Consider the following 13370-nt stretch of genomic DNA (forward strand, 5'->3'; position numbering starts at 1 on the left):
CTTCAGTTATTTTTTTCCTTCGGTATGTGAGTACAACATATGATGTTTGTTCCTATGTTATGTGATAAAAGAATGTATGTTTCAAATTAACAAAATTTTAATACTGATAACATGTTTGTATGTTTTAATCTCCAGCCCCTGATGAAGGCTGAAATATAACGTGGCTGAAACGCGTTGGGCTTGTCATTTTAATAAAGTGTTTTGGAAACATTTTACAAATATCCTTTTTGGCATCTTTGGGGTTTCTCCCCCCCCTTTCCCCCCCTCTCCTGACACATCAGGCACCATCCACTTTCGCTGCGCAATCTCTTGTATATCTTAAGTGCCTTTTGTGCAAGGCTTCCAATAGCTGTTCTGCAACAGTTTGCAGAACTGAGATGCCACCAGAATTCTTTCCACTGGAGTAGGTGTTCTGTGAATTATAGACAGTGTTTTCTAAAAACAATTTGTAGGTAAGTTGACATTTTTTATTCAAAGAATTTGCTGACTTGTGCAAGCTGTTATGCTTTTTGGAGCTCTGTAACAGGCAGTGATTCAAACTCACATTTGTAGATGTGTTTGACACCATTACAGGGATTATTCTATTTGCCAATCTCTATATTGTGCTGGGTATTTAAGACTCTCTCTAGTTCATATATTCTTCCAATACCCAACGATATTACAGACGGTTAAAGAAAAAAAACTACACTTTTTTCGACGTGCATGTCATATTGTGGTCTCTGCCTTGAGTCTCATCTTATACAGGCACTTTCCCCAATATTGAAATGAATGGGGCAGCCTTGTTCAGAGTTCTCCATGAAACATAAAATTTGAGTGCTTTCACAAGAGCATCTTAGGGTTGCAATCCTAAATGCCTTACTATGAAGCAAGCCTATTGAACACAGTGGGACTTCAGATTTAAACATAGTTAGGCCTGTGCTGCAGACCATTTTTTTTTAAAGCCATGGTTCAGTACTGGACATCTCGCCAACCCATATTATGGATTTCAGATGTTAACATTTTCAGGCACTTAATTAAGCTACCCAATATTTGTCTTAATGTGGGAGAGGCCATTCCACAGGACAAGAACCAAGATGGGATGATTCCTTTTTAACATATTTATTTATTTATTTATTTATTATTTGATTTATATCCCACCCTTCCTCCCAGCAGGAGCCCAGGGTGGCAACATAGGAACAGCAGTACAAGTCTACCACATATGAAAATAATTTTCAAGCTCTTCACATCCCCTCCAACACATGAGTGTAGCAGTATTATTGATTTTATGCAAAACTAATGGATTAAATACCACCTGTGAATAATTTTATATGAGTTTTCATGCAGTTTTCAGCTGATATTGAATGAAATGGGAATTAATCCCATAAATTTTCCCATTTTACAGAATCTCCATACCAACATCTTCCTCCCATTGTTGTTGTAGACTATCTAGATTCCCAGTAGGTAGATCTAATAATATTTTATACAAAGATGATAGAGAACCCTTATTAGTGAACAATGTTCCCACCAAATACTTCTCAAACGAAGTCAGTGATTTCTGCCCCTACTCCTCCACAGAAGGTATTGTTTTGAAGTGCTGAACCTGAAGTAACTGATACCAAGTATTTATTTATTTATTTATTTATTATTTTTACCCCGCCCTTTTTCCAGAACTGGAACTCACGGCAGCTTCCAGATAAAAGAACACATATAATTAAAAACATACAAACGTCTAGATTAAAATAGAATTAAACTATTTACAGTATTAAAACCATTCATACATACAGTTAAAATAATTCAAACTCAGTTTAAAATAATACAATTAGGCAATAGCAATGCAGCACCCTTCAAGCCCTGTCCTTAACAGCCTTCAGTTCCAAAGGTTTGTTGGAATAAAAAAGTCTTTGGTTGCCACCGGAAGGACTGCAAGGAGGGGGCCATTCTTGCCTCCCTAGGAAGGCATTGATGTAGGTATAGTTTATCCTGAATTTGTTTTATAGTAAGTGGAATCATAGAATAGTAGAGTTGGAAGGGGCCTATAAGGCCATCGAGTCCAACCCCCTGCTCAATGCAGGAATCCAAATCAAAGCATTCCATTCATGAATAAGTCAAGTAATATGTAAAATCCCTTTGCCTCCCAACAAGCAAAGTCTGAGAGCTCATTCATTAATAGGCAAAAAACCTTGCGGTTTAAGAACGTACCTATAGCCAACAGATATTTCTATCCAACTTTAAAAGCAGGGAAATTGGACAGCTATAGTGAATGCACCAGGGGAGCAAGACACCTGACCTCCTCTCTGAGATATTGTACTGCCCTACAAATTTATAAAAATGCAAACACAATTTGGGTTGGTCTTTCACAGTCCAATCCACTTGCTGTGTAGCTTGGAAGAATTTGGTAACATGCGCCTCTGAGCATATGATGAGTGCTGACAACACCTGCCATCTCCAAAGATGGAGAATTACATTGTTGTATCTTTGTTGATGTTCTTCTTACTTTGCTTCTTTCCTGTGTTACTACGGTTTCTACAGAGAATCTAATCTAGAAAATTATATTTCTCTCATTATTCATCCTAGAAATCTGTGTCAAATGTATTTTTATTAATTTCAAAGCCTTTTTATTAGTCAATGTCATATGATGGTGAAGACAGCCTTTTGTGATTCAAACTGGAGGTTATGTTCTATTTCTATTTTGGGTGCATTAACAATTGAATAGGAGCCAGTGTGGTGTGGGTGTTGGACTACGACCTGGGAGACCAGGGTTCAAATCCCCACATAGCCATGAAGCGCACTGGGTGACCTTGCGCCAGTCACTGCCTCTCAGCCTCATGAAAACCATAGGGTTGCCATAAGTCGGAATCGACTTGAAGGCAGTACATCTACATCTAACAGTTGAATCTAAGCTGCACTTTGATGTAAAATCAGACTGATTACAATATCTTGCTACTTCAGGAATGACTCTAGCTGTTGGAAAAAACAAATTTGACCTGCCCAAGATTCATGTTTCCAGCCTGCTATGCTTAAACCACTCCACTTAAGGAAAGGTGGGCATGGTCAGTTAAAAACAGAGCATACCTAGAATTTTGCTAGAATATATTTCACCTCCTCCTGTTTTATCTTGTGCAAACTGAGACATTCCTAATTTCCACTGGCGATTATTCTTCAGAATAGTCAGTACCATTATTCCACAATTGGGTGGGCACTGGGCAGAGGGAAGCCCCTTTCCAAAAGGAAAACATTGTGAACAGTATCATTCTTTTTCAGCGTTTTCCCCATCTTTTTATTCTACAGCAGGCACTTGTAGTCTCCAACCCACATTTAAACCGGCCACATCCACACCAGACCTTTATTGGTCTTTATTAATGTAGTTAGTGAAGGGTGCTAGGAGATGCCCTGTTCCCCTCACAGAGCTTCAATCAGAGTTACTGATTGTTAAACCACTCTGGCCACTGGAGCTTTGTCAGGGAAATAGGAGTCTCCCCTAAGAACCCTTCAAAAACTACACTTCCCAGGATTCTTTGGGGGAAGCCATGACTGTCTAAAGTGAAATAAAGGTCTGGTGTGGGTATGGCCCCATGATTAGCTAAGCCAAGCAGCTGTGAGTCTGGCTTTTAGAACACTGACAGTTGGTTCTTAATGAGCATGCCTTGGCTTATCATTGACTTCAATGCTAAAGTTCTTAAATTAATTAAAAATCAGCTAGGCATTTTTAAAAACTTTTAAACTGCAGAAGATGAGGGTCAGAGTACAGCAGGGTCCCACTCATACGGCAGGTTATGTTCCAGGCCCCCGCCGAAAAATGAAAACTGCCGGAAAGTGGGGCCCTACTGTATTCCAGTCACCGCACTCCAGCTGACAGCAATCACCTGTAGCGCAGGGAGCTCGCGCACTATAGCTGATTGCTGTCAGCTGTATCACATGATCAGCTGGAGCATAGGGAGCTCACATGCTATAGCTGATCGCTGTCAGCTGGAGCGTAGCAGCTGATTGTCCCCCTGGCGCTGCCATATTAGCGGAATTCCAAAAAGCGGGGCCCTACTGTATGGGGCAAGGTCAGTAATAGGATTACAGGTACTCTGTGAACATGGTTGGCTTTTAATTAATTTCAACAAATTATGAGGACTCTGACAGAAAAAATTCCAAAAGGAGTCTGGATTTTATCTCTCTCTTTTTACACTTCGAACTCTCGATTCTCTCTGACTGTTTTGTGTATTGCCATGAAAATTTAGAGGGTTGTTAAGCAAGTTTTTCTGAGATCAGGGCTATACGTTTTGTAAGGTTTTGTTTTGAAATGAGCTTCTGGGAATCATCAGAATGGTATGGGGGGTATTTTCAATATAGCATTGCGGAATGTGAAAACTCCATGCTGACTACTATAGTATACAGCTACTCTTGCGGCAGTATATTTTTGATAATAAAATAGTGGTTGATAAAGAAATTGAATAATAAGAATTGGCTGAGATATCAAACACTCTCCCCAACCTTCAGACAGGCAAGTCTGCTAATAAGAAGGGATTATCTAGAAAATGAAGGGCTTTTTCACTGTATGCCATAAAAGGTAAAGATTTAATTTTTGATTCCCACCAAACTGGATATTCCATAGACAACCACGAAAGATTCATATCCTTCTGAATTACTGGCATCAAATTTTTCATCATGATACAGTTTCAACTTCTGTATTTCTTCACACACCCATGCTGCCTTATGTAAATCTAGGCCTTTTCTCTTGATGAATGAACTACTTAATTTCTGAGTAGTGATGACAATTGGGATCATCCTAAAGAAAAACAGTAATTTGGATGATGGTATGATTCTGTATGACAATAATTGACTGATAATTATTTTAAGACCATATCTGCCATAGGGGCAAGAGCCTGCATGTCTGAGATCATAGAAATAGAATTATTTAATTTTCAGGATTTATCATTAAAAAAAACACCATACTTATCTACTGTGGCAAATATACTGGGTGCTATTTTACATAATCATAAGAGTACATCTGTTGAAATAATGGACTTTAGTAATTTAAGTCTGTTGATTTCAAAGGGTCTGCTATGGCTAATGATGCATATTATACATTCACAAATACAATAAACCTATGTTAGGTGTATTATTTGTATAACTTGTGGAAGAGCATAGGTACTTTATCATGTTACAAAAATATACATTTTCCTCCTAGCAAGTATGTACTATGTATAGATGGGTAGGGAATTCAGTAAGTTCAGTGGAGAGGAATACATTTTACCCATATAGACAAGCATGAGAGAAGAAGTATGACTGGGGAGAGGGGCAAGAAGAAAGCTGAATAATATACATAACAATGTTATACAAAACAATGTTAAATATGGTGGAACAGCAATCATGACTGGAACTGAGGAATGGATGGATGGGTAGTAATAGAGGAAGTACCTGTAAAAAGAAATGTTCATGATTAGACAGTTTTCATGCACCATCTACAGTCAGGTTACAGTAGTGCAATTCAGGGAAGTATTGTGGTTAGCATAAATGGGAATATCTATTTTATATTTGTTAAAAGCCAGATAAACAGTGCTTAGAATTAAACCTTGAAAAGAGAAGGCTGCAATCCTCTTCATAGTTTAGGTTGTTTAAATGCCATTGACTTCAACTGGATTTAAACAGCTGAACTGTATGCAAAGTTGCAGCCATGGTGCCCCAAAGACAAAATGTGCCACAAATGGATAACCAATGAGATTAATACAATTAGTATTGTACTAAAAATTTTATTAGTACAATAAAAATACCAATCTAATAATCTAATAGAGGATGCTTTGAATGGTCCGGTTCAGATTACAAACTACAGTAGGGCCCCGCTTATATGGCGGGTTAGGGACCAGGCTCCGCCGTAAAGCAGAAATTGCCGTAAAGCGGAACCCATTGACTATAATGGGTCTCACGAAAATGCCGCAAAAGCGCAAAATCGGCCTTAAAACGGGGAATTTCCCCTAAATGAAAGCCGCCGCATCAGCAGAATGCCGGAAAACAGAACGCCGTAAAGCGGGGCCCTACTGTAGTGAAATTACAATCAAACATTTGGTATTTAATTTAAACAGATAGACTTGTAAATGAATATTCTAGTTTCTGTAGTACTCTATGAGGAAAAGAGAAGTATCTGTGCATTGTATTACCAGCCAATATTAAAGAATTATCTAATTTGTATTATATCCCAGTGATTAAGATTAAATCAGATAAACTCTCTTGGACAGCAACAGTAGTGACAGTAAAAAACAACAGCCTTTGTTGCCAAGGCTACTCCTCCTATTCTTAACATTGCTCTTAAATACTCAAGCAGGCAACACTGAGAAAAAGAAGTTTAGAGGATTTATTAATGGTGGGGAAAGTGCTAGACTTACTTTGTTTGGAAATATATCACTATGGAAAAGGTTTGAATAACAGGTAGAACTGAGCATGCCAAATATGAAAATGATCTGAGATGGAAACATCAGAAATTATGTGGCAAAGTATGTGTACAAAATAAAAAAAATCTACTTTGTTTCAGAGAAAAACGTTTTCCATAGGAGGTAACTGACATGTTGATGTTAATTTGATAAACTGAACAATTTTGAATAGAAATAAACAGCACAAGTGTTGATAGTCTCCATTCGTGTGGGAGGGACCATCTTGAAATTCAGAAGTTTTTGCCAGAAGTTTCCAATGGAATGGAATTTAGGTAGCTAAAAGAATTGAATATATAAACAAAATGAGGCACCTTTATATTACTATAACTGCAGTAACTGAATTTGCCTAAAAATGGACAGTAGCTGAGGATGCTCACTTAGAAAACTGGTTGACAGGATTTGACTACTTTAAACAGACTACAACCTGGGAGACTAGGGCTTGAATCCCCACATAGCCATGAAGCTCAGTAAGTGATCTTGGGCCAGTCACTGCCTCTCAACCTCAGAGGAAGGCAATGGTAAACCACCTCTGAATACCGCTTACCACGAAAACCCTATTCATAGGGTCACCATAAGTCAGGATCAACTTGAAGGCAGTCCATTTCCATTTAAACAGAATAAAAGGATAACTTTGGATAAGGAACCGAGAAGGAAAAGCAAGTGCTTCTAAATTAAGTGCATATTTATAGCATACTGAGACAATGAAGCAGTGTCATTAGAAAAACTGACTTTCTAGCTTTTTACATTTTCAGTATTATATAAGAACTTTAAAAATAAATATTTAATTGCTTTATTCCTTGTTTAAAGTTGAATACTGAATTGTGCTGTGTAATCTTCTGGGGGTTTTACCATTTATTTATTTTTTATGAATAGTTTATTAGGGTTTTCACATTATTACAATAGAACTGTACAATTCCTTATTCCCTCCCCACCACCATTTTAAAAAACTGAGGTTATTATACTTTGGACACATAATGAGAAGACATGATTCACTAGAAAAGACAGTAATGCTGGGAAAAACAGAAGGAGTAGAAAAAGAGGAAGGCCAAACAAGAGATGGATTGATTCCATAAAGGAAGCCACAGACCTGAACTTACAAGATCTGAACAGGGTGGTCACTGATCCAGTTGCCATAAGTCAAAATCAACTTGAAGGCACATAACAACAACAACAACAACAACAACAACGGCTTACTAGTGTCCACAAAAACTTACTATGCCACGTGATGAAGTGGTCTCCACGGTATGAAATTTATATCACAGTAAGACTGTTACTGCAAGACTCTTTTATGTGTGTTTGCTATGAGAAGTAGACTGTAGAATATTCCACAAAAAGGTTGCTAAAATTATAGATATTCATAGTAAATAAAGGCATAAATGTATGACAGTTTAGTTGGAGTCTTACATTATTTATTTAATTTATTATTTGATTTATATCCTGCCCTTCCTCCCAGCAGAAGCCCAGGGCTGCAAGCCCTTACATTGGCAAGGGAACGACAAATACTAGGATTAACTTTTACTAGAAATGTATAACTAATAATATGTTGAATATTAACTCAGTTATTTTAAAAGAACACCAGTGAATTGGTCGTGCTTAAAAATTCTGTTGCTTCAGGAATTATCTTCCTAAATAGCAATGGCTTCAAGAGAATTAAAATTAAACTTAGAGGTGAGAGAGTTTTGATTTGATTTGATAGGCAAAACTGGAGCTGGAGTTTGTGAAATGTTGGAAATGATGACATTAGGATTTATGTAGTTGTTAAGGCTAAAGTAGTAAGACCATAAAGATATTTAGCATGTATGTTTAAGTAAATAGATTTATCCTTTGTTTGTTCCAGGCAAAAGTAATGTCTGTAATATTTTAAAATGTATGTAAATTGAATAGTTAACTTATTTTTTAAAAAATGAATTTTACTAAAGAAAGTAAATGGAACTTGCATTGCCCAGGCTGATATACCTTCTTTGCTAATTAATAAACTTATGAAGAAATCCCCAAATCAAATGTCCCTAAGGTGACAGAATGGATCAGTTCCACCTCTGAAGGAAAGAAAACTATAAAACTGTTTATCAACGAAGTGACAAAATCACTGCTGTGAAGATTTCTGGATCTTCTCTTTGTTTATACAAGTACTTAATTCTTTAAAAAACAATTTCTTATACAAGGGAGTTGTGCAACTGGAAATCTGCTAAAGAGATTCGGGGATTCTTCAGCACAGATTGAAGGGGAGGGGGGCCGCAGGAGGGAGGAGAGGAAGCCCTGTCAGCATCATTCACGTGAAGATGGATATCCCTCAATATAATTGCATTTTTCTCTTATTTCAGGATGAAAAGATGGTTTTCATAGGAGGCTTGAAAACTCTTCTTCCACATGCTGTCAGAAATCTAATTCGAACAAATAAACTCAGCATTAGCAATACTTCTGGAATGGCAGAAGGTAAAAAAAAGCTTCATTTTGAATATAAATTGACATGTGAGTGATATTCTTGTAGCATGGGAATGGCTAACCTTTTTTGGCCCAAGACTCACATTCACCGTTGACCAATGCCAGCAGTGAATGTGGCCATCCCACACTCTCTCACACACACTCTTGCATGCACACGCACACAAAGGAAACGAACACACACAGGAGACATGCAAGTGTAAAGATCCCTTGCTGAGCTGATCCATGCGGTTCAGCTGAGGAGAGGGGTCACTGCAATTTTCCACTCATAAAATAATCAGTTTGATGACGGGGGAGGGATTAATTTACCACCTTATGGGGGAGGCTCTTGGGGGACCAGAAAAAATTGTTTGAAGGGCTGCATCAGGCCCCCAAACTGGGGGTTAGCCACCTCTGTTTTAGAATGACAGGCATTAAGAAATGGCTTATAATGAAGAAGTCCTGTAACTCCGAACATATTCTAGTTAAAACACTTCCACAGCAATTCAGCTCATTCAGTTTTATTACAAGAACATTGCCTTTTGTTGTTTCCTAGATCAACTTATTCCTTTATAAAATCACCAAGATTTTCAGAATTAGAAATCCTTTCTTTTCAGAATTAAAAATACACTAAAGTTATTTCATGGATATGAATATCAACTTCATACAATATTGTAGAGTAACATTTGTGTACCCTAGGTTGCAATCTGAAGCCTGCCTACTTGAAAGTAACTTCCACTATAATCAACAAGATATGGTTATAGTCAAGGTGTTAGAATATATATTTGATTTATTATAACAATAAAATATATTCATTCATTTGTTTTTTTCCTATTCCTTTTAATTTCACTTCCTTTTTATTAAGGGCATTATCACAGTTGTAGTCAAAATGATGGTTTATATAGTAACCAAAAATAAGTATGAGACGCTGCATAACACTGCATTTATAACCATTTTGCTAAGGGTACAACTTTAGAATTTAGAATGCAATCCTAAGTACACTTACATCTTACTGTAGGCTTATTCCTTGTATTATTTATGCCACGGATACTAACATCATTTATGCCACAACTGCTAACTTTTCACTCACAGGCATCACTGTTTGTGGCCTGTGGGTGTTTACAAAGTGCATAAAATAAAATTTGACTCATTGGCTTAATATAGCAAACTTACTAGTTACTGCTATTTAAAGTTGTTTGCCTTTTTGGTTTGGTTTGCCTTTCTGTCCTCAATTTGAAACTTCTTAAATAGGCTAAGGACCCTGTTGCAAGTCAAAATAAGCAACATATATAAAAAGAACATGACAAAATATTGTATATAAAAACCAGTGAATAAACTACATCTTAATAAATAGCAAACCCATTTATTTCCCTGCCTTAAAATAATGGAACACTGGTATTACAGAACTTTGGATTCGTGATTTAGCTCAGCCGCTTATGTTTCCAATAGACTATTCATGAATTAAAAATGGGTATTGTTGAAAACAGCTTAAAGTCTTTGTGAATTGATACACATGTGTCTGGAAACATGCAAGTACATACATTTACACTTGGCTCTTAAAACATGTTTCCTAGAGAGTTGAGATCTTTTACGTGGAGATGATCAATCCCAAATAATGCAGTGCGGTGCGATATGTACATAAAATCACAGGTGCATTTTATCCTATATCCTACCATAATCACACTCCCTAATCTAAGGAAATAAGAATACCTATTCTATAAGGTAAAATCAAAGCAGTGAAGCATAACACTTTAATATGAGACTCCAGAAAAATAGAGTAAGACTGCAAAGTTACACGTCCCAGCTCTAGTTAGAGAGTTCCTGTAGCTGTTAGGATGTTGCATGTGCGTGTCAGCTTTGAGGTCTGAACCAGACTCTTCAGTTAGAAATTCCCAGGGCTCTGCCAGTTGCTCCAAGTTTAGGATCACAACCAAGGAGAGGAAAACTAAGCAATAAAACTCTTTACCTCCAAACTTCTTGATCTGATGTGTTGCACAGTGTAGGTGTGGAGAAGCGTGGCAACGAAGATAGCTGAATAATGCTAAAATCTAGTCTAAGTATACTTTTAGATTCCTAGAGATGTATATGTAAAAGGGGAGGAGTGTAATGAAGCAATGGAAAATAATGGGGTGGGAGAATCTCCTACCTTCTACAAAATGTCACAATTCAAATGGTTACAAATTACTATGCAAAATAGGTACCTGAGATACCAATCTTAACATAAGAACATAAGAAGAGCCTGCTGGATCAGGCCAGTGGCCCATCTAGTCCAGCATCCTGTTCTCACAGTGGCCAACCAGGTGCCTGGGGGAAGCCCGCAAGCAGGACCCAAGTGCAAGAACACTCTCCCCTCCTGAGGCTTCCGGCAACTGGTTTTCAGAAGCATGCTGCCTCTGAGTAGGGTGGCAGAGCACAGCCATCATGGCTAGTAGCCATTGATAGCCCTGTCCTCCATGAATTGGTCTAATCTTCTTTTAAAGCCATCCAAGCTGGTGGCCATTACTGCATCTTGTGGGAGCAAATTCCATCGTTTAACTATGCGCTGAGTAAAGAAGTACTTCCTTTTGTCTGTCCTGAATCTTCCAACATTCAGCTTCTTTGAATGTCCACGAGTTCTAGCATTATGAGAGAGGGAGAAGAACTTTTCTCTATCCACTTTCTCAATGCCATGCATAATTTTATACACTTCTATCATGTCTCCTCTGACCCGCCTTTTCTCCAAACTAAAAAGCCCCAAATGCTGCAACCTTTCCTCGTAAGGGAGTCGCTCCATCCCCCTGATCATTCTGGTTGCCCTCCTCTGAACCTTTTCCAACTCTATAATATCCTTTTTGAGATGAGGCGACCAGAACTGTACACAGTATTCCAAATGCGGCCGCACCATAGATTTATACAACGGCATTATGATATCGGCTGTTTTATTTTCAATACCTTTCCTAATTATTGCTAGCATGGAATTTGCCTTTTTTACAGCTGCCGCACACTGGGTCGACATTTTCATCGTGCTGTCCACTACAACCCCGAGGTCTCTCTCCTGGTCGGTCACCGCCAGTTCAGACCCCATGAGCGTATATGTGAAATTAAGATTTTTTGATCCAATATGCATAATTTTACACTTGTTTATATTGAATTGCATTTGCCATTTTTCCGCCCATTCACTCAGTTTGGAGAGGTCTTTTTGGAGCTCTTCGCAATCCCTTTTTGTTTTAACAACCCTGAACAATTTAGTGTCATCAGCAAACTTGGCCACTTCACTGCTCACTCCTAATTCTAGGTCATTAATGAACAAGTTGAAAAGTACAGGTCCCAATACCGATCCTTGAGGGACTCCACTTTCTACAGCCCTCCATTGGGAGAACTGTCCGTTTATTCCTACTCTCTGCTTTCTGCTTCTTAACCAATTTCTTATCCACAAGAGGACCTCTCCTCTTATTCCATGACTGCTAAGCTTCCTCAGAAGCCTTTGGTGAGGTACCTTGTCAAACGCTTTTTGAAAGTCTAAGTACACTATGTCCACTGGATCACCTCTATCTGTATGCTTGTTGACACTCTCAAAGAATTCTAATAGGTTACTGAGACAGGACTTTCCCTTACAGAAGCCATGCTGGCTCTGCTTCAGCAAGGCTTGTTCTTCTATGTGCTTAGTTAATCTAGCTTTAATAATACTTTCTACCAGTTTTCCAGGGACAGAAGTTAAGCTAACTGGCCTGTAATTTCCGGGATCCCCTCTGGATCCCTTTTTGAAGATTGGCGTTACATTTGCCACTTTCCAGTCCTCAGGCACGGAGGAGGACCCAAGGGACAAGTTACATATTTTAGTTAGCAGATCAGCAATTTCACCTTTGAGTTCTTTGAGAACTCTCGGGTGGATGCCATCCGGGCCCGGTGATTTGTCAGTTTTTATATTGTCCATTAAGCTTAGAACTTCCTCTCTCGTTACCACTATTTGTCTCAGTTCCTCAGAATCCCTTCCTGCAAATGTTAGTTCAGGTTCAGGGATCTGCCCTATATCTTCCACTGTGAAGACAGATGCAAAGAATTCATTTAGCTTCTCTGCAATCTCCTTATCGTTCTTTAGTACACCTTTGACTCCCTTCTCATCCAAGGGTCCAATTGTCTCCCTAGATGGTCTCCTGCTTTGAATGTATTTATAGAATTTTTTGTTGTTGGTTTTTATGTTCTTAGCAATGTGCTCCTTAAATTCTTTTTTAGCCTCCCTTGGATTTCCTTGGCAATTGGCCAGTTACATGTATGTTTAATTTAATAGCACTGTGGTCACTGCTGCCAATCGGTTCAACAACACTTACATCTCGCACCAGGTCCCGGTCCCCACTGAGGATTAAGTCCAGGGTTGCCGTCCCTCTGGTCGGTTTCATGACCAACTGGTCTAGGGAATAGTCATTTAGAATATCTAGAAACTTTGCTTCTTTGTCATGACTGGAACACATATGCGGCCAGTCTATGTCCGGGTAGTTGAAGTCACCCATTACTACCACATTTCCTAGTTTGGATGCTTCCTCAATTTCATATCTCATCTCAAGGTCTCCCTGAGCATTTTGA

The 13370-nt window shown here is 38.4% G+C and overlaps 1 protein-coding gene across 2 annotated transcripts in view; it reads left to right on the forward strand.

The window, feature by feature from the left end:
- DGLUCY (D-glutamate cyclase) overlaps positions 1 to 13370 on the forward strand; it is a 68138-nt gene that overhangs the window by 13917 nt on the left and 40851 nt on the right. The window contains exon 2 of one of the 2 annotated variants that reach the window (XM_061611961.1): positions 8714 to 8825. In XM_061611961.1, the coding sequence (XP_061467945.1) occupies positions 8723 to 8825 (103 nt within the window). In that variant the 5' untranslated portion in view covers positions 8714 to 8722. Of the gene's footprint in view, positions 1 to 8713; positions 8826 to 13370 lie in introns of those variants that run through there. The other variant, XM_061611962.1, reaches the window with a different exon arrangement.

The sequence above is a fragment of the Rhineura floridana genome, chromosome 2 (genome assembly GCF_030035675.1).
Source record: "Rhineura floridana isolate rRhiFlo1 chromosome 2, rRhiFlo1.hap2, whole genome shotgun sequence".
In the NCBI taxonomy this organism is placed as follows: domain Eukaryota; kingdom Metazoa; phylum Chordata; class Lepidosauria; order Squamata; family Rhineuridae; genus Rhineura; species Rhineura floridana.